Here is a 22,620-nt window from a genome sequence, read left to right on the forward strand (position 1 = left end):
TACATTTTTATGCTATCTTTAACAATAATGAGCTCAGAGAAACATGCTACAGAGTATTATAAATCACTATAATTCATTTTATGAATAAAAAGCAAACACTAAGGGGTATATCTACGAAGCAGTTAATGTGATCTTGTCTGCAAGTGAATCATCCTTTTGCATGCATTTTAATTGCCAGTAACTGATTCGATACCTGTGAATGTTTAGAGAAAGTCACATTCACTGCTTTATAAATCTGGCCCTAAAAGTCTGGCCACACACATTACAAATTGACTGAACAGTTGGTCCTATCTAAGCAATCCATTCAATGTATAGCCAGTCAAGCAGGCTCTCTGTTGGCAAACCTAAAAGTGAACTGTATAATCAGTTTGTAATATGTGCAGTCAGCTTTAAGATATAACTTGGATCCCCTCTGACCATGAACACCTTGTACAATACAATAAAAAAATTCTTGTGCTGAGAGAAAAAGGTAGGCTAGTAGTGCCAACAATGTAGACTGCTAATGCTAGTTGCCTGACTGTCATGAGGTCCTTATATACACTCTGAACCACAGACCCAGAACAAGCACACAGTGAGTATAATTAGATTTTAGATTAGATTGATTTTTCTTCAACCCCCCCAACATTAATCCGTACCCTTGTCCTTATATCCCTCTTTCAGTCTAGCTATTTGACCCTACCCTGTACCTGAACCTTCTCCTCTGTTCCTTCTTAACCCCTTGACGCTGACGTAACACAAATATGCGGCCTCACAGAACTGGGCTTTTTTTCGTGGGGCTGCATATTTGCATACCTGTCTTTGTGCTGGGATGGCCGCTCCCAGCAGAAAGACTGCCACTGAGAGCACTGGGTCCCGTTCTAACGACCGGGACCTGGGACTCCTGTTTCCGGGTCACATGACCGCTGTGATTAGCCTCTGATTGGCTGTCACAGTGATCAGTCACTGTACAGCCCGGCCCCCTTGTTTTTTTTTCTCTCTCTATGAATGGAGGAGAGAGATACATTGTATCTCTCTAACTCCTGGTATAGAGGGAAAAAAAATTGTAAAAAATATATATATAAATAAATGTTAAAAAATAAAGAAAAAATACATAGATCAAGATTTGATCTAGTTCAGTTCCAGGGTTAATGTTTGGGTCAAGGTCAGGATTTAAAAAAACAATTTGGTGTCAGTGTGTTTTAGGTAAAAAAAGACAAAAACAAAACGTGTACTATTGTTTCTGGGCTGTACTACGAGTACAAACAACAAATAACATACACATATATGGTATCACTGCGATAGTCAAGAATTTATTTCGGGTTGTTCTTTGGTGGTAGGTTATGGTAGTAACAAGAAACACACAGCTAAATAAAAGAAAATGATTTTTTTTTACTATTTTGGGCCAGTTTTCTTTTTTGTCCTGAAAACAACGCGGTATAATTCACCCGGATGTACAAAGTAGTTGTGATGATATGTACGGTTTTACTAACACGTCAACGTTACAAAATTGTGCTTAGGCATTTAGATTTGTTTTACCCTTAGGCGTGAAGGGGTTAATATTCATCACTTACTCTTTTTTTCACTTGCTCTATCCCTGGAAAATCTAAAACTGATCACACTAATCACACACGATAAATCTACTAAGAGTCACGGTGAGGCTACTATTTTTTTTTAATAGTTGTCAATAGTTAGAATGGTGTATTGGGTATGACTCTCAGCAGCCTGTACAATGTACTCAATGACAAACTATAAGGTGGGCCTGCAAGCACTTACATCTCCTTGTACCTGTATTCTGTGTAAATATTATCAATAAGACAAATAAAAAAAATAATTTGCATGCTATGACTAAAGGTGGTCATAGATGGATCGAAATTCATCCAGTTCAGCATGGACCGACCAAAGTTGTAGCTATGTGTGGCCACTGCAGTTGAACTGAATTCCATTTACTGATCGACTTCAGTTTAAACCCCCTGATAGACAAAAGCTGCTTGATCAGCAGGCAGCGCTGATCTGTGTATTCTGACAGCAGAGGAGTCTCCCCTTTGTCAGAATTTAATAATGCAGTGGGGAGGATCCCTCCATCCACCATGAATGTGTGGAATGAAAGATTGGGTTCAGTTTTTCTGTTCAGCCCATTGGCAGAATGGTAAAAATGCAACCATTTATGGCTACTTTTTATGTATTAAAGTCAAAACATCTATGGCAGCCAAGAAACAAATGTTTTATAAAAGAGGTCAGCCGTGGATGCCTATATATTTCTCTCAGCACAGGTTACATTTAAGGGATTTGATTGGTTGCTAAGTTTAGCACAGTAGATGCCTAATAGTAAAAATGAGATGAAAATGAATAAAACCAAGTGTGCTAATAGGTAGGTAGCTACTGACCTTGATTGTAGCAAAGCCCAGCTGAGCAGCAGCTTTTAGATTCTGCCCTATGTCATCCAGAAAGATGGCCTCTGAGGGCTGAACACTGAGCCTCTCGGCACACAAGTGATAGATACGAGGGTCTGGTTTACAAACCCCTTCCAAGCACGATTCCACGACCTACAATGAAAATGTATTGTGGAAGCTTAATAACCTAAGTGTGAATATAAACAAATAGGATCAATTTAAGGGATCGTTACATTTATTGTCAGCCACATACCATATTCCAGAAAGTATCTAAACTTGTGCATTTAAAGCTCCTATAGGCAAAATATTGTTTTTTAGTTTGGCAATAAGTGAGAAAGGATTAGGTCCACCTAGGAAATGATAGGAAATCATTGGAAATACACTTCACCCAAATAGCTCAATTAACACGTTTCTCAGACTTCCTGGCACCATGGATTGGATAATGTAATCAATTATGTAAACTTACGCATCATTTTCTTGAACAATTAACATCTGATGGATGGGGCTAGCCAATTATAATCAATAAGCTCTTGTTAAATTGTTGATAGGAGATTAAATTTAAGAGGGGTTTGGGACCCCTGGCCTTCAGGGGAATTCTGACCGCTGTCTCAGTGAACTTTGATTCATTGGTCTGATCCAGATTTTTTTTTACTTACTCCATCTGTCTTTACTCCCTTTTAGTCCCTCTATGCCTTAGGATAGCCTGTTTCATCCTCCTTCATGTGCTATACCCTCATATTGGACCATGTGTTATTAATGTCACCATTGGCTGCTACCATTTTCGCATTTGCAGAGACGCTTAAATTGTGTCTTTGTTTACTAGGCTGTGTGTTACTATGGCTATTTTAGTGATTTTTATAGCATAAAGTTAAAATGATTGTAATGTATTGTTTTAGAAGCTAGGCCTCCCCTATTCATGTGCTAACAAACCTGTTGGACTGTTTCATGAGCTCAGGACAGGAAAGGATGCTACAGGAAAAGAAGGGAGGGGAAAAGACTTGAACAAGCCATGTGTTGGAAGACAAAGGTACAGTGATTCTGGAGGGCTATGGGAAGAACCAGTATGGAGAGATTCTGCATAGAGGAAGATTTACCACCAGGAAGAACCAAGCATTTTTGTTTAGTAAAGCAAGCACATTAATACACCACAGAGGTTTCTATGCTTCCTTGCTTTTTTGCAAAGTAACCCTAATAGACGCAAAGCAAAACAGGCCGTGAAGCCTCTTTGTAGTTATATTTGTTACAATGCACCTCAACATTTTTTGTAGTATCTTCAATTTCTTTGCAGAAGATTTTTGCAATGTTTGATTATGTTGTACAAATGAACATAAAAACTAATAAAATATTGAGAAAGATCATTGCTGACATTGGCATATTTTTATTATTACTAATATTATAATACAGAATTTATATAGTTGCAACAGTTTGCACACCACTTTACAACACAAAGGAAGAAAGTATGGTTATAATCAATTAAATGCAAGAGGGTTAGGAGGGCCCTGCTCATGCAAGTTTACAGTCTAATAAAAGGGGCAAGTGGTACCAAAAGTAATAACTGTGTAGGGATGAGTTGCTAAAGAAAGAAAAGTTCAGTTGCTAGGCAGAGTCAGTACAGAAATCCCTGACGGGATGAGTTTTCAGGGGTCGCATAAATGTTGACAGAGGAGACAGCCAGACAGACTGGCATAGAGAGTTCCAGAGGATGGAAGAGGCTCTAGAAAAGTCGTGGATATGAGCATGGGAGGAGGAGATAGAGAGAAGGAGGTACTGAGAGGAAGCTTTGGGTGATAATTTAAGACGAAGTCAGTGATATGGCTAGGGGCAGAGTAGTGGAAGGCTTTGTATGTTATTGTTGGCATTTTGAATTTTGTTCATTGGGCAAATGGAGGAACCAGGCGAGTGGAGTGGTTGGTAAGGTAGATGATTCTGGCAGCAGCTTTCATAACAGACTGAAGGGGAATAGTCTGTACAGAGGTAAGATATAAATAATGTGGGGTACGTTGGTTTATGATTTGCTCATTAGAACAAGAGGATGCTTCTTGAATAACCAACAAAAGGTGTTCAACATTGCACAAGTCCAGATGAATGTGACTAACTACTACTAGCTACAGCACTTCCCTTAAAAATAAAAAGATGGCATTCATGTTATATCTGTGTGATCAGATGGAAAATCATCCAGTGCAGGGATGTCAAACTGGCGGCCCTTCAGCTGTTGCAGAACTACAAGTCCCATCATGCCTCTGCCTCTGCAGAACTCTTGAGTTTCATTTTTTCACATATGAAATGTTTTTGCGTGCAATGATCAGTCTAGATATAAACAGGTCCTGAAAAATTATGAGGAAGCAATACCATTGTGATGGATTTGGTAAAATGCCTATTTCGTTTCCTATTGAATATATATATATATATACGCTATTTCTATAAGTTTTATAAATATTTACTTTTATACATATGTTGTGTGAATATTTTCTGCCTGCTGGGCTTTGTGGTACTATAAGAAATCCTTGCTGAAGAAATGTCTGCTCACACACACAGACCCCCTCCCACCGTGTGATTTGGGAAACAAAGGAATGTTTTTCTTCTCTATGAGATAAGACGGAAGAAGATCACACCTATACCATGACAGAGATTGTTTTCGTGTGGAAATGACCAATCAAAGACTAATATAATGCTTATGCTGTTGTCACATGACTCTCGCATCATTCTGCATATATAAGTTCACTTTCTCATTATAATAAACTAGAAGTATTCATAGACTGAACTTGTGTGTCAGCGTGAGTCCCTTCCAATGTGCGCACATTTCAAAGCTAGCGTCATCAATTAGGACAGGAACAGATAAGCAGTGGACGATTTCAGTCCGTGACTAAAGCAATTGGTGCCAAGAAACCCGGGAACTGAGTAATGAACCTGCAGCCAGCCGACATGAAAAGGGCATTAGCTGTCAGTCAAACTGGACAGGCCGGAGATTGATCGCCTCTGGTGCATGTTAAGATATATTTTGCTATCTTACCATTGCTTATCCTGTCTTTGTTGTTGATTCATACCTGTGCCTAGTACGGCTGCTAAAGGTCACTAAAGGCAGGTAACCTTGCTTGCCCGGAGTTTATTTAAATATACCTGCATGTGCTTATCTGTTACCTGGGTCTCTGTTGTGTTTTTTTATGTATCAGTCTTGAGGTGGAAGAGGAGTGGACCTACTGAGGGTTTTGACACATAATTTTTCTTGGGTGTGTGGTAACCTTGTATGTTGACCACAAGAGAGGAGGTGTCGGGTTATGCGTCACTGTAGTGTGACAGCGGGTTGCCGTAACTGTTTGTGTGGGTTACGAAGATTTACTCAGTGATCTGTACTCATAGCCCACCAAGATAGACTGCTATGTTATGTCCTAAATGTGTGTCTGTGAGCTAATGTTTGCCGTTCATAACAGAAGGTTGGGGTTTGTTAAGGGTTAAGGAAAGTCTGGACAGCAGCCTGTGAAGTGTCTTAGATTGTTGTTAGGAAGGACCAGAGACAGGAGGAGATGGGTCAGACGCTGATAAGACCCCTAGAAAGGAATGTTAGCACGTGACCTGGTTGCACAGAGGGAGGGGGAGCAGTATGTGAAGGGATTAGTTAAGTTAGTGAAAGTATGTGGAATCACAGATAAGGGAGGTCGTTTACAGCCAAAAGAATGGCGAAGGAAAAAAAAAAAAAAGGAGAAGAAAGATGTCTTAGTTGACAAAGAATTTTGCTGAAGACAGCAAGAAGCTTGGTATAATGTAGTCAAAGTTATCCACAAAGAGTAGTGGACAGAACAGGTATTGCTACAGGGAAAAAAAAAAGACTGTTTATGTGTAACATTAATGTGTTAAATATTGAAAAGGATTACTGGCATGTCATATTGTGAAGAGGTGTGGAGGAAGTGAAGCAGTTAAAAAGTTATCTAAAGTAGCGAAAGTTTGTAAGCTGAAGGTCAGGACTGGAATAAATCATTGTAGGAACAGAGAGGAATGTTATGTGAAAAAAGGTTTGCTGAACGTGACAGAAGCTTGGTAAAAAACTGCAAAAGCGTTGCATAAAGAAGGATAGTTGGAAGAAATTCAAGAAAATGGCAATTGTATAATGTATGTGTATCACAAAATTGTTATTGGAAGTGTGCTAAAACCACCGCCCTATGTTGGAATGTGGGGTGGAGGAGGGGAGGGACAGCCCTGCCCTTCATCTAACGCCCACTTTATGCCCGCCACCCCAGCCCTGCCCAGTACACTTCCTGATGGCAGCCATCTTGCTGCTCCTGCTTTGTCCCTTCCTGCCCAGCCCAGTACACTTCCTGATGGCAGCCATCTTGCTGCACCTGCTTTGTCCCTTCCTGCCCAGCACATTTCCTGGAGGCGGCCATATTGGTACACCAAATTAGACAAATGGAAGGCCAACGCCTTGAGTGAGCCGCCTCTACCCAGTGTGTCCGGTCTTACAAGTCAATGGTACATTCTACGTGGCACCGGATATGCTGAGCAGAATCCCAAGCTGTCTATGGTCCACAGGACCCGAAGATATTGGACGTTTAAAAGGTACCCCCAATTATGGTGGAACTGAAGCCTGGAGCTCCCCTACCCAGGAAACCACAGTACCCACTGAAACCAGCGCAATCCAAGGCCATTTCGAAGCAGGTCAAGTCCCTTGTGGCAAATGGTGCACTCATACCTTGTACCTCTCCATGTAATACACTTTTGTTCCCGATAAAAAAAAAAAAGAAGACACCCAAAGGAGAACCAGAGAAGTACAGGATGGTACAGGACCTCCGAGCAGTGAATGAAGCCACTGTTTTAGAGACACCTATCGTTCCAAATCCCCACACTTTACTCACAGGGGTATCTCCAACAGCAAAGTATTTCACCGTGGTGGACCTGGCAAATGCATTCTCCAGCGTTCCCTTGTATCCTCCCTGCAGATACTTCTTCGTTTTTATCCATGAGGGGCAGCAATACACCTGGGCAGTTATGCCACAAGGGGGCGCAAAATTCCCTGAGCCAGTTTGCCAAAGCCATGACCACCATACTGGGCACGTGGCAAAAGGAGCATTCGGCAGTGGTCCTTCAATATGTGGATGACTTTTCCTCTGTGCTGATGACCTGCCCACGGCTGAAGAAGCCTCAGAGAGTTTACTATGTTACTTGGCACACCAAGGCTGTAAGGCCTCTAAACCGAAGTTGCAATGGTGCTCTACAACAGTCGTATTCTTGGGCCACTGCCTCTCACATGGAACAAGGCATCTTACGGAGGAAAGAGTTAAGGCCATCCAGAACTTGCCACACCCTTTAGGCTAGAAGCCACTCCATGCCTTTCTTGGCCTCATATACTACTGTAGGTCATGGATTCCTGATGTTTCTTGGTTTATGCAACCACTCTACGATGCTCTCAAGTCTGAGCCCTTCCATCTGTCCGAAGAGGCCGACTCCAACTTTTTTTGGCTCTAAAACGCTTATTTTCTGCAGCCCCAGCCCTGGTTCTACCAGACTACGAGAAACCTTTCAAACTGTTCATGTCTGAACGCCAAGGCCATGGCATAGGAGTATTGGCCCAGTCCCACGGAGACTGCCTACGATCCGTAGGCTACTACTCATGCCGTTTAGACCCAGTGGCTAGAGGAGCACCCTCGTGTCTGCGTGCAGTTTTCGCTGCTCCAGCTCTGCTGGATAAGACCTCTGATATCGTACTGGGACATGAACTTGTTCTTCTAGCACCGCATGACATTGCTGCCATTTTAAACCAAGTCCAACCTAAACATTTGTCCACAACAAGGCATCTTAGACTACAGTGTTCCCTCCAACTTCCTGATAACGTCACTCTCCTACGTTGCCAAACCCTGAATCCGGCCACTCTCCTCCCAATTGCTGAGGGGGGTAATGAAGGTAATGCAGAAAGTGGAGAGGATGATGGAGCCACTGAGCCTCATAATTGTCTTGAAGTGATGAAAATGGAAATATTCCATCTCCCCACAGTGAGTGAAACACCTCTGTAGGATCCAGACTTCACCTTTTTTATTGATGGTTCCAGATATGCAGACGATGGAGGCAAATATTATACAGGATTTGCGGTCACTACTGCAGACACAGTCCTACAGGCAAGAGCCCTATCGCGAGCAATATCTGCACAGGGAGCTGAACTTCAAGCACTCACAACAGCATGCCAGATGGCGGAAGGAAAAAGGGCTAATATCTACACAGACTCCAGATACGCCTTTGGGGTGGCCCATGACTTTGGACCCACATGGAAGGCAAGAGGATTTATGACTGCGGCAGGTACGTCCATAAGACATGGAGCAGCCATTGGACGACTGCTGGAAGCACTCCTTCTACCCATTCAAGTGGCTATTCTGAAGGTAAAAGCTCATGGGAAATTAAACTCTTCAAAAGCCAAAGGCAATAATCTGGCAGATTTGGCGGCAAAACGAGCGGCCATGGGACCACCAGAAATGGAAGGAGAGGTGAACGGAAAGTGGGAACCAATATTCACCTTACAGACCTTACCTGTGGACAGAAGCTACCTCAAGGAACTCCAAGAAGCAGCAAGTCCAGAAGAAAAAGAAAGCTGGAGACGGAGAGGAGCTATTCTCAAAGACGGTCTGTTTGAGTGCAACAAGAGGCTTTTTTTACCCAAGAATATGTTTCCAGCTGTAGTCCAGTGGGCACACGGAGCAGCCCATCTGTCAAAGAGCCTCATGAAGTCTTTTATCAACAAGTACTATGTAGCGCCTGGAATCACCACATTGACGAACAATTTTTTGCAGAACATGTGCCATCTGTACAAAAAATGCAATACGGGACGCACAGAGAAGACACCACAGAAACACTTGGCCAAACCCCTATACCCTTTTCATAGGATACAAATTGATCATATCCAGATGCCAAAGAGTGGGCGGTTGAGTACACCCCAGTGGTGTTGGACATGTTTTCCAGCTGGCCAGAGGCCTTTGCTGTAACTAACATGACTGCTAAAACAACTGCGAAGAAACTCCTCACTGAGGTTGTAGGCAGATATGGGCTTCCAGAGGTGATAGAGAGTGACCAGGGCCCCGCTTTCACAGCTTCAGTAACCAAAGAAATATGGGCGGCATTAGGAGTCACTCTGGCGTTCCATACCCCCTATCACCCCCAAAGTAGTGGGAAAATAGAAAGAATGCTAAAAAATGGCCCAAGAGACTGGCATGAGTTGGCCAGACAGTCTGTTTATTGCCCTATTTAGTGTCAGATACACACCAAGAGAGAACACTCCCTATCCCCTTATGAGATTTTGTTTAGCTCAGCCCCCAGATTTGGTTGTTATTTTCCACAACAGTTGCAATTACAATCTGATGTGCTAACTGATTATGTGACTGTATTATCACGTGAATTAACCCGTATCCATGTCCAAGTGTTTTCTCCATTCCAGATCCTGAGTCAGATACAGGAACTCACAGCCTATTACCCGGAGATTGGGTATTAGTAAAGACATTTATGAGGAAACATTCCCTTGAGCCAAGACATGATGGTCCATTCCAAGTTCTGCTGACCACAGCCCCTTCTGACAAGGTGGCCGGGAAGAACACTTGGATACACGCCTCGCACTGAAAGAAAGTCCCAAACCCTGAGGAAAAGGCGTCATCTACACCATGACAACTATGTTGTATATCCTTTTTCTAATGAGTCTGACAGAGGCTCAACAGGTGGATATCACCGAAATAGGTGACACCACTATATTTTGGTACAACTCATCCAACACTCATGTAGCTATTTTCACCTTTGATTTCTGTAGTATAGATCCCATGTGGTGCTATGACCATAATCTATATGATCTTGACACAACGAGCATGTTCTGATAGTAGTGACCAGGTATACATATATGTCATGGATGATTACTGGGGACCAAAAGATTAGAATAAGATTGGAAGGGATTTGGACTGGCGAGTATGCTCTTACAAAGGCCATTATGCCTCTCCACATCCTAGCAGAAAATACCCCTGACCCAACGCCTGGCCGTAGGAGGAAACGAAAAGCTCCTTCTGGTAGTTTTGACCCACATGTGTATACGGATGCCATTGGAGTCCCAAGGGGGGGTGCCTAATAAATTTAAAGCCAAAGACCAAGTAAAGCAGGCTTCGAATCCCTGATTCCCATGATAACTGTTAATAAAAATGTAGATTAGATAAATTACATATACTACAACCAACAGAGGTTTGTGAATTACACCAGGGATGCCCTTCAAGGAATCGTTGACCAGTTAGCCCCTACATCCTACATGACATTCCAGAATAGGATGGCTCTGGACATGATTTTAGCAGAAAAGGGAGGTGTCTGTAAAATGATAGAAGGAACCGGAACATGTTGTACATATATTCCTGACAATACTGGCCCGAATGGTAAGGTTACTCTGGCTATAAAGAAATTGGAAGATCTGTCAGTTGAGTTGAAAAAGAATTCAGGGATCACAGACTTGTGGGATCAATATTTCAGTTGGATGAGTGGGTGGCAAAAGATACTTGCCCAAATAGGGGTAACTGTACTAATAATTCTGATTCTCCTGGCCCTGGTTGTATGCTGTGTTATACCATGTGTGAGGAAATTGATGAGCAAAGCTGTAGACAACAGAACATTTACCTTCCTGAACCAGGAGCAAGAGGATCCCCATATGATAGATGAAGGAAAACCTTATACCCCATTACGGTCCCTCCCAGCCAACAGTAATCTCACAATTTTGTAGGGATAGCATCTGACTTCCTTATGTACAAAGTCTGTGGCAAGGGGGGTGATGAAATAGTCATCACCCGTCTAACGTACAGCATAAAAGAGTTCCAAGGTACATAAGGACAGATGAGCTAGGCTTTATAGGGACAGAGTAAAATAGTCATTTTAAGGGGGGACTGTGATGGATTTGGTAAAATGCCTATTTCGTTTCCTATTGAATATATATATATATATATATATATATATATATATATATATATATACGCTATTTCTATAAGTTTTATAAATATTTACTTTTATACTTTAATACATATGTTGTGTGAATATTTTCTGCCTGCTGGGCTTTGTGGTACTATAAGAAATCCTTGCTTAAGAAATGTCTGCTCACACACACAGACCCCCTCCCAGCGTGTGATTTGGGAAACAAAGGAATGTTTTTCTTCTCTATGAGATAAGATGGAAGAAGATCACACCTATACCATGACGGAGATTGTTTTCGTGTGGAAATGACCAATCAAAGACTAATATAATGCTTATGCTGTTGTCACATGACTCTCGCATCATTCTGCATATATAAGTTCACTTTCTCATTACAATAAACTAGAAGTATTCATAGACTGAACTTGTGTGTCAGCGTGAGTCCCTTGCCAATGTGCGCACATTTCAAAGCTAGCGTCATCAATTAGGACAGGAACAGATAAGCACTGGACGATTTCAGTCCGTGACTAAAGCACCATAACTGCAGAAACACCGCTGACATTATAAAAAGAGGGGGCAGAAGGCTGCTAGCTGACAATACTATGTATTAAGAAGACAATTGACTACTTTTTTCAGAATAAGGACACCTAGACATTAAACCCTGGTTCACGCTGCTGAAACTTCTCATGCAACTTGCTGCAATGTACAACACAGAAAGTCACATGACAAGTCAAAACGCATTTATTTCAATGGGTGCCCTCTTAATTTCTGCGAATCAAGTTGCAGCGAGAAAAAAAAAAAATTCCTCCACTACTTTTCTGCGTCTTCCTTTTTACTCCAATTTTTTAACCCTATACTCCACTCCCATTCCATTTTCTGCTGTATACCTGCGGCCCAGCCCATCCCTGCAGCTCAAAATCACCTCCCAAGCATCTTCACCTCCCAAAGAACATTGTTCACCTAGCCAGCACATTGTACAGCTGTGTTCACAGTGCAGGAAAGATGGCTTCCAAGAGACTGGTGATGTTCTTGACAATGAACAACTCAAACTATGTGAACATCCTGCAATTTTTTTAGACAAGTTACCCGAAATATCAAGACCAAGGGCTCATGTACACTGCAGCTGATAAACTCACGTTTAGGAGCTGTTCAGCGTTTTTTTCAGCAGCCCCTAAACTCTCCCTAATGTTTTCCTATGTGTCCATGTACACATCTTCATTTACAGGCAGTTGAGTTTACAGTTGTTTTTTTGAACGTAGAAAACTTGCATTCAGCAGTTGAATTTATCAGCGTTTCAAACGCGTTTACAGGCGTTTGCAAACTTTTTTTTTTTTAACTCTTCCATTTCCAGATGCTGTCCAGAGTCTTTTTTCATCATGAAAAATGCATGCAAAGCGTTTTCCTGGTACTCAAATGGACCTAGCACAGGTTTTGCATGAAAAAAAAAAAAAACAATGTTAGACACTGCTGCAATAATTTCTGCACAGAAATGAGATGGAGCACATCCAAACACCACAGAAAAAAAAAGGCAACTAATCTCAACAAATACTGCTCTCTCTGCTTCTGCTCTCTCTATTTCTCTCAAAATCTCTGAAATAGTTAATGTTTTACTTTTTTTCAGTGCTTTGTGGGCATTTTGGAAGGTCTCCTGAGGTTATCTTTAGAAAAAAGGCTTCTAAACGCAAACGCGCATAAACACGGTATGCAAACGTGGCTAAACAGACGTTTTTTAACCTATGTTTTCCAGCAGTCAGTTTCCATCGTTCAGAAGTGTCCCGTGTACATGGGGCCCAAGGAAAGCGAGATTGAGCATGGTTAGAGGTAGCAAGATTCTTCCATAAGAAGTTGGATAGCTTTTTGGCCACAGAACAAAAAGTAAGTTCAATAACATGATTTGGTATATATGCCGTGATGACTGATGCCGTGACATAGATCACAGAGAACATGACTGCTAAGCACCTTACAGTTCAGGGAAACAAGGAAGTAAAAAGGAAATCAGTGTAGAAGGAAGAGGAATTGTGTCACGCTCTGTATTGTTATGTTCTGCTAAAGTCGCAAAACACTAAAGACGCATTGAAGTCGCAATGCAAAGTTGGACTGGAAGTCACACAAATTTGGGGTCGCAGCAGTATAAACCAAGCCTACATATTATGCTTTCAAACCTAAACCAAAAGAGAGAAAATAACTGAGGTACCAGGAAAGGGGATATGGAATGCAACGATTTTTCCAATACAAAATAACAGTTTTTAGCTGGCAGCCATGGAACACCTCCACATTAATTTTAGTACAGTTTTCACATATCAGCCTGACAATGCTTTGCTTACCACATCAAAGTATGAACGATCAATGGGCAAGAAGCTTTCTCCGCTGTGCAGAAAGAAATTGTTGCTCAGAACAGCTGTTTTAAGTCCTTCAGCTCGGACACATTGAATAGCTTCAGTCATTGCAGGGTGCTGCTTTACCATCTCATTACTGATGAGGTCAGTGAGGAAGCTTTGAACTGGGACCGTGCCTCCTGTCTAAAACATTTTTAAGTGTTATATCACAATTATATTACATTTATTCAGACAAACGATAAAATGGCATTTATTTTTAACTCACATTTATTGATTTATAGAAATTTTCCATAACAATAAAAGAGGTAGAGAACAATACACAGGGTTCTAAAAATTGCATTTTTTTATACTAACCACTTACATGTTATTTTGTTTCTTCTGTGAAACATCATATTCCTAGCCACCAGTATTATTATTATTATTATACAGTATTTATATAGCGCCAACAGTTTGCTCAGCGCTTTCTTTATTATTATTTAACCACTTGCCTACAGGGCACTTATACCCCCTTCCTGCCCAGGCCAATTTTCAGCTTTCAGCACTGCCACACTTTGAATGACAATTGCACGGTCATGCAACACATGACATTTTTATAATTTTTTGAGACAGATAGAGCTTTCTTTTGGTGGTATTCAATCACCTCTGGGTTTTTTATTTTTTGCTAAACAAACCAAAAACAACTGAAAATTTTGTGTGCTAATGAGGCTGCAGTGATGGGCACTGATAGGCAGCACTGATGGACACTGATGGGAAGGCTCTGGTAGGTGGCAATGATAGGCATCACTGATGGGCACTGAAAGGCAAAACTCATATATGGCACTGATAGTCGGCACTGACTGGCACTGCTAGGCGGCACTGACTGGCACTGCTAGGCAGCACTGACTGGCACTGATAGGCGGCACTGACTGGCATTGATAGGTGGCACTGAAAGGCAGCTCAGATGGGCACTGATATGTGGCATTGATGTGCACTGGTAGTCACTGATATGTGGCATTGATGTGGCACTGATGGGCACTGGGAGGTGGCATTGATGGACACTGACAGGTGGCACTGATGGGGCTACACTGATCATCAGGGCACACTGATCTTCAGTGCCCTGATGATCAGTGTACATGTCCCCTCTGAGTAATGCCGATTACCGACTCTCCTCTCCTCACAAGCTGTCAGCTATGAGGATAGATTAGAGGAACTGAATTTATTCTCTCTTGAGAAGAGGAGATTAACCTCCCTAGCGGTATGATTCTTTCCGATTTTTTGTGCTGAAAGCGGTACCATTTTTTCGCATGGAAATAGTTTTTTATTGTAGGCTGTAATTTTTAGGAACATTTCCCCACAAATCATTATCACTCAATTCTGCAAGTGGTTCTGATTTACTATCGCTGTTCTCTAGCCGGTCTAAAACCGCTTTTGACGTAAAGGGACGCTTTTTGGACGCCATGGACGTTTCTCAGTTTCCAGGCAGAAAGAACAGTAAAAATGCAGGCAGGGCACAGGACAAAGCACTAGGGACAATATGTATGTGAAATGGGATGAAACAGCAATGTTTTACTATTTAAAATAAAAAAAAAAAAACAACATTTTTTTAAATTTCCCGCCACCGGCGGCGCCCGTACGTCCCGACGTCACGGGAACCGGAACACAGAAGCCGGATGCCGGCATCGGCCAAAGGAGATGGCCGGGGACGCTGCAGGGGACACATCGCGGGAGCGAAGGACAAGGTAAGTGCTGCAGGGACTCCCTATGCAGCGCCGCATGGTAAGCCCGAGTCTAGCTCGGGGTTACCGCTTTTGGTATAGACATTTTACCCCGAGCTAGACTCGGGAATACCGTTAGGGAGGTTAAGGGGGGATATGATCAATATGTATACATATATCAGTGCTTCATATAGTGAACTCGGTGTAGTTATTCACCCTGAGGTCATCACAGAGGACAAGGGGGCACTCTTTACGTCTGGAGGAAAAGAAATGTAATCTCCAAACACGGAAAGATTTCTTCACAGTAAGAGCTGTGAAAATGTGGAATAGACTCCCTCAAGAGTTGGTTCTGGCCAGCTCAGTGATTTGCTTCAAAAAAAGGCCTGGATTCTTTCTTAGATACACAGAATATAACTGGATACTAACATTTATAGGTAAAGTTGATCCAGGGAATATCCGATTGCCTCTCGGGGATCAGGAAGGAATTATTTTACCAGCAGGAGCAAATTGGATCATGCTTTGCTGGGTTTTTTTTTTGCCTTCCTCTGGATCAACTCTGAGGATAGGATTATAACTTTTTTTTTTATGGGTAAACTGGATGGACGTTTGTCTTTTTTCAGCCAGACTAACTATGTAACTATATGAAAAAAGCCTACCAAAAGCAAACTAATGCAGCCACCACATCTAAGAATTGATTTGCTGCGATTTAATACATTTTTGTTTTTGGGTTTAATGCCACATTTTCTCTCCCACCACAGGAGCAGCTGCAGCCAGTGGGTGGTGGAGGAGGGGAAGTTGCCCAGCTAAGCTGCGGAGAAGGGGGGAATCGGTGAGGGAAAGCCAGTACGGAAGGGGAAAGATCTATTTGCAGAGTTAAAACCCCCTGCGGCTCCCCTGCAGCACCCAAAGGTGGCAGGAAGGAACAAGAGAAGAAGCTGGCAGCTGCAGGGGAGCCACAGTAGAACTGTGATGTGGAGGGTTTGGGGGGGTTATCTGTGGTCCTGCGGGGGATCAGTGCTGGGGGGGCACATCAAAGCAGAGAGGAGGTTCATTTTAGAGGACACGTGAAGCGACGGCAGCTCCTCCATGTGTGCATTGTGTGGTAGAGCACAGTGGGCCCCTTCCCCCTCAGGGCCCATGTGCACTGCACACATGGATGATATGCCACTGAGGCCATGGGTCACACACCAATCACATATACTGTATACAGATGCTGACAATGCAGTGCTAGATTTTGATAAGTCTAGAGGATACCATTTAAGCAACAATGTCACCTGCTTACAAAGCACAGACCTGTTATAAAAAATAACTGAAATTGTCAGATAATTGCACTGTGTATGTGGGTTTCTGAAAAGAAAGTTAATTTCTCAAAATGCCTCCAGCAGCTAAAACTCACAATCTTTGAACAGAGATGTCCAAATTCTTCCACAAAACCTTGAGCAGATAACTCTCCTCTCATGTATTTCATCCAAGGTCCACCGTCACCACCGGTTAGAATGGCTTGCTTTATGGTGCCCCCAGGAACATGGTTACGAATTTCCCACTCTGTGTAAGAGATATAGATACAGTGGTGAATGTATCAGTATCACTATCTAGGGAAAGAGAAAATACAACTTAAAGTGTTACTAAATCCACAACAGTAAAATTAGTCTGTATGTGCTGTAAAGCATGCTTGTTATACTCACTGTGGAACCTAAGGGGTTAATCCTCTGCATTGTTTAAAAATTCTGTTTGATCCTGTCTTCTCTGATCCTCCACTTCTTCCAGTGTCTCCCTCTTATCCCCTGATGAGTCATATGGTGTGGAGAAACTGCATAAGCTAAGTTTGGTGTGTACTGCTAGACAGTTTTTTTTCCTTGGGAGAGTGCATGTGATCAGCACAGGGCCACTCAGAACTGCCCAGACAAAGGTCAGGGGTTCTGCATCCTTCTAGAGAAAACTCCTCCTACAAGCTGTAACCAGTGCTCTGCTGAAGTCACAAGACTGCTCTAACTGCTGATGAGGAAAGGTATTTAGCAGTTCATATTTACAAAAATAATTGCACTTCCATGTTCTGTGTACTGTGGGAGACCAGATATAGTGAATGCAGGGTCCTGGGTTTAGTAACACTTTAAATTGATGTATTATGGTACTACTGTAGATCCAACCATAAATACACGCATACAGTATCTAACCAAGGCAACTGATTCAGCCAAAACTGGATAGAGCGGGGATGGATCACAACATAAATTTTGTATATTCTTGTCTTTTACTCCATTGCTGTGAAGGATGGAAGGGTCTCAAACAGACAGAAAGTCAGGGAACATCTGTCAATGGGGACAGAAACAGCAACAAAAACTTTTTTTTATTCTATTTAAGTCAAACTAAAAGCAACTTTTATTAATTTTAGATAAAGTAAGTGAGGCTAGTGAGAATTAGACAGGGTGAATTTCCCTAATGATGACACAGACAGCCATAAAAACCTCCACTCAATACAAAACTAAAAAAAGTTATACTTTAAAGCAGAAAAGGTTAGAATTCCTACAGCCTTTTTTATCTTCATTTGCTGATTACACCTGATCTCCTTTTTTCTTGCCCTGGTATCACCAGGGCAGGAAGTAAGGGGAAATCTCACCAATGGGATCACAGACAACTAAATATTGTATGTCTGATCAAAGGTGTAACCATTTCCTATTTTATCTAAAAAAAAAAAAATTGCCCGAAGTTGGCCTTTAAAAATTTTTTTCTAATATTCTCTGTAAAAAACATGCTTTTATTTACTACACCAAAGGTCAGTGTACAAAGTACAGTGATCCATGGCAACCAGAAATAACTGCTCTTTAGTCTAGGAAAAAAAAGTCATGAGGTGAAATCTCATAATACGTAACTAGATTTCTTAGCATTTGAAGAATTTTAATAAAACATGCTGTTATTCTCACCTTCAGCGAATTTGTAGGGTGAAGGTAGAAGAACACCTCCCATATCAAAAACAACTGCCTTATATCCTTGAGTAGATGCATGGCCCCATCTTATTGGACTCCACTGTTGCAACAAGCAGCGTCTCCAGGCCGAAGGATGTTTGCAAGAAGCTTGAAAAACTCTGGTTATCAGCATTGTACCTAAGGAAAGAAGATGTAAGAATAATATAACACAGCAAAATGATTAATTACCTGGAGTGAAACTTGAAGTGCCGCTCCAAGCAAGAGGGCACCACATAATTGCAATGGCACCTCTCTACAATCCTCTATGACAGTGGTTCTCAACCTTCCTAATGCCGCGACCCTTTAATACAGTTCCTCATGTTGTGGTGACCCCCAACCATAAAATTATTTTCATTGCTACTTCATAACTGTAATTTTGCAGTGGGAGGAGTAGTGCCACATCACTGATGTCAGTGGGAGGAATAGTGTCCCATCGTTGGTATCAGTGGGAGGAATAGTGCCACATTGTTGGTGTCAGTGGGAGGAATAGTGCCCCATCGCTGGTGACAGTGGGAGGAATAGTGCCCCATCGCTGGTGACAGTGGGAGGAATAGTGCCCCATCCTTGGTGACAGTGGGAGGAATAGTGCCCCATCGTTGGTGTCAGTGTGGGAGGAATAGTGCCCTATCATTGGTGTCAGTGGAGGGGGGGGGGGATAGTGCCCCATCATTGATACTAATGTGGGGGGGAATTGTGCCCCATCATTGGTGTCGGGGGGGGGGGGGGTAGTGCCCCATCATTGGTGTCAGTGGGGGGAGGAATAGTGCCCCATCATTGGTGTCGGGGGGGGGAAGAATAGTGCCCCATCGTTGGTGTCAGTGGGGGGGAGGAAATAGTGCCCCATCATTGGTGTCAGTGGGAGGAATAGTGCCCCATCAATGGTGTCAGTGTGGGAGGAATAGTGCCCTATCATTGGTGTCAGTGGAGGGGGGGGGGATAGTGCCCCATCATTGATACTAATGTGGGGGGGAATTGTGCCCCATCATTGGTGTCGGGGGGGGGGTAGTGCCCCATCATTGGTGTCAGTGGGGGGAGGAATAGTGCCCCATCGTTGGTGTCAGGGGGGGAAGAATAGTGCCCCATCGTTGGTGTCAGGGGGGGGGGGAAGAATAGTGCCCCATCGTTGGTGTCAGTGGGGGGGGAGGAAATAGTGCCCCATCGTTGGTGTCAGTGGGAGGAATAGTGCCCCATCATTGGTATTAGTGACACCAATGATGGGGCACTATTCCTCCCACTGACACCAATGATACTTACCTTGCTGACTCCTGCTCCAGCCTGGGCTCGCTCCCTCCCTCTCCCATCTACAGCCAGCATACCTGGCTGCAGCAGCACCATCTGCACGCTACAGACACTTACCTGTCAGCTGTCTTCCTTCTCCGGCCGCTCCCTTGCTTGATCTTCTTTGATCTTCGTGCTGCTGCTCGGCTCCTCCTCCTCGCCGGTGATTGGCCGCCTGTGTGTATAAATTGCCCTAGTATGTGTATGTATGAATGTGAGTTGCGGACCTTAGATTGTACGCCCCTTGAGGGTTAGGGACTGAATGTACAATATATATGTAAAGCGCTGCGTACATTGACGGCACTACCTATAATAAATAAATCTTTTATAATGTGAAGAATGCAGCAGGAAGTGTCAGAACGTACAGGAGTGCATGGGAAATCCAGGGTGTACAAATCCAGAGCCAGTAATAATGTCAGGGACTGGCTTAGGCTAGGTTCACATATGTGCAAATCAGGAAAGCATGCATAATTGCGTGTGTTCCTGCCCCGCACATTAAATGAGCCGCTCTTTGATACCTGTGTGCGCAAAATTGCATGGTGCCGCATTGCTGTGTGGTTGCATGCACTGCATTTTTAAAGGGTCAGGGACTTCTTACCCCACATTTCTCGTGGGTACAAAAGCGTATTCAAATGAATGGGCTGCTGTACCCACATGCGCCCACAAACACATGCGCAAATATGTGAACATAGCCTTAGCCCACCAACCTCCATTTATACCTAAAATATCACTTTTGGGATGACTGATAATTTAAAGTGACATTCAAAAAATTATATTCAAGTATGTTTTCTTAACTCAAAAATGTAGCCTCCTCCAAAGATTCAAATTCCTTTTGTTAGCTGCTGTGATCAGACTTCCTATGTATGTAAAAACATAGCTACCCACTTTTACTTGCTGCTAGGATGGACTATTGGACTACTGGGATGTGCAATGTGTATAGAGCAGTGCACATGAACACTGATGTGCACTTCTTGGTTCAAACAAAGAAGGAAGTGATGGGGAAAAGGAAAGGTTTGAGAGCTCACAGAAAAAGAGACAATTTCATGAAAAATAGATTTCAGGGCTATTTTGTAGCAGATGCAAATGAATTATTTTTGGAGAATAAAATAATGTACACGGGACACTTGTGAACGATGGAAACTGACTGCTGGAAAACGTAGGTTAAAAAACGTCTGTTTAGCCGCGTTTGCATAACGCGTTTATGTGCATTGGCGTTTAGAAGCATTTTTACTGATAAGCACTGGAGAACCTCCCAATCGCCCAGAATGCACTGAAAAGTGGTAAATTATTAACTATTTCAGACTGTTTCAGAGAAATACAGAGTAGAAGCAGAGACAGCAGGATGTGTTGAGATTAGCTTAGGTGTGAGTTGCTCATTAACATTTCTTTTATTTCCAAGGGTGGGAAAGGTGTCTGCTGGAGTGAGTCATTAAGGTCACCTGGCAGGGGGTCTTCAGGAGGAATTTGAGGTGTGAATGGTCATTAACATATCTTTTGTTTCCAAGGGTGGGAGAGGTCTGAGGTGTGAATTGGTCATTGCAATGTGTGACAAGCTTGGTAGGAACATCCTGTGTTCAGTGTTTTGTCCATCTGAGCACCCTGAAAACACTTTGCATGCATTTTTCATGATGAAAAAAGGCTCTGGACAGCATTGGGAACTGGAAGAGTTAAAAAAAAAATTTCAAACGCTTATAAATGCGATTTAGCTGCGTTTACAAGCGTTTTGCTTTTGAAACTGTGATAAAATTGACTGCTGAACGCAGGTTTTCCGCATTCAAAAAAATGACTTTAAACTCAAATGCCTGTAAACGACAGTAAACGACGATGTGTACATGATCACATAGCAAAACATTAGGGTGAGTTCAGGGGCTGCTGAAAAAAATGCTGAACAGCTCCTAAACATGAGTTTATCACCTGCAGTGTACATGAGCCCTAAGGATATTGTTTAGCGTCACTTTAAATGGACATTAAAGTATAAGTTCACCTTTACAAAAAAAAAATTAAAAAGGTGATCTAACACCCCACACCCTTCCCCATGGGTCCCTGCTGAAGTATCCTCTGTGGGTGATAAAATATCAGCACTGGTGCACAGTATCGCTCTGATTTGTCCCAGAAAGAAGGTGAAGGTGAGTGGACATTTCAAGTCCCTGGACTGCTACACTGGCTGCATGGCTCTGACCCATGGGGGTAAGTACAGTGGGGACAGGGTGGGGTATGGAGTTAGCTCACCCTCTGTTAAAAAAAGATAACAATAATATAATTTGCTTGCATTTCTACAAAATTCCTCCTCTGGGTTTACATTTGCAATAGTCCCTTGGCTGTGCTGACACACTCCCCGTTCTATATGTTCTCCCTGTGATTTGTGGAGTCCTGTAGGTGTCTCCTCTATCAACGCGCTCCTGCTATGTACTACAACTGTACATTCAGTATTCCAAGTGCTGCATACCCAGGCAACACAAGAGGGACACACAGCAGGGAGTGTGTCAGCGCGGCCAGGAGACACTTTCAAAAGTAAACACAGAGGAGTAATTTTCGTAGAAAAAACAGCAAACGCATAGAAGGTATATAATTACATGCTTTATGTCAATTGAAAGCAGCATTAAATCCAAAACAAAAAATTGAATATATTGAAGCTTGCCGATCATCAGATGTGGCGGCTGCATTTGTTTACTTTTTTAGGCTTTGTTTCCCCCCTGTATTCACCTGTTGATCTGGCCAGTAACACGCCTCCTGTATTAGAGTGCCTCCACTCTAGATGAAGGAGCACATGAGACATCTTTAGACAGCAGCATAGGCAAGTAGTTTTTATGGAGGGATTTGTGGTCTAAGACCCCAAATCCCTCCTCTGCACTTGAAAGCATTCAAAACACCAAGATCTGTGTTTTTCAATGCTTTCAGATTTTTAAAAAAGGTGCCAAAAGTTTCTGAAGTAAACCGGAAGTGATGTCATGTCACTGCTTCCAGTTTACAATAAAGGAGAGTGATCAAAGCCAATTTCGGCTTTGTTCGGCTGCTGGCTGGGGACTCCTGGTGAGATGGGAGATCCTGAGAGAACGGCGGGCGAGGGGGGGGTGGGGACATC

The 22,620-nt window shown here is 42.7% G+C and overlaps 1 protein-coding gene across 3 annotated transcripts in view; it reads right to left on the bottom strand.

Annotated features, from left to right (window-relative positions):
* ACAD10 (acyl-CoA dehydrogenase family member 10) overlaps window positions 1-22,620 on the bottom strand; it is an 81,283-nt gene that overhangs the window by 56,874 nt on the left and 1,789 nt on the right. For 2 of the 3 annotated variants that reach the window (XM_089676775.1, XM_089676757.1), the window contains exons 2-5: window positions 18,219-18,398; window positions 16,697-16,845; window positions 13,595-13,789; window positions 2,364-2,522 (exon numbers count right to left, since the gene is read on the bottom strand). In XM_089676775.1, the coding sequence (XP_089532901.1) occupies window positions 2,364-2,522; window positions 13,595-13,789; window positions 16,697-16,845; window positions 18,219-18,393 (678 nt within the window). In that variant the 5' untranslated portion in view covers window positions 18,394-18,398. Of the gene's footprint in view, window positions 1-2,363; window positions 2,523-13,594; window positions 13,790-16,696; window positions 16,846-18,218; window positions 18,399-19,616; window positions 19,714-22,620 lie in introns of all 3 variants that reach the window. The other variant, XM_089676767.1, reaches the window with a different exon arrangement.

Source organism: Staurois parvus, unplaced genomic scaffold (assembly GCF_062004578.1).
Source record: "Staurois parvus isolate SC_StPar_1 unplaced genomic scaffold, SC_StPar_1.0 ptg000014l, whole genome shotgun sequence".
In the NCBI taxonomy this organism is placed as follows: Eukaryota; Metazoa; Chordata; class Amphibia; order Anura; family Ranidae; genus Staurois; species Staurois parvus.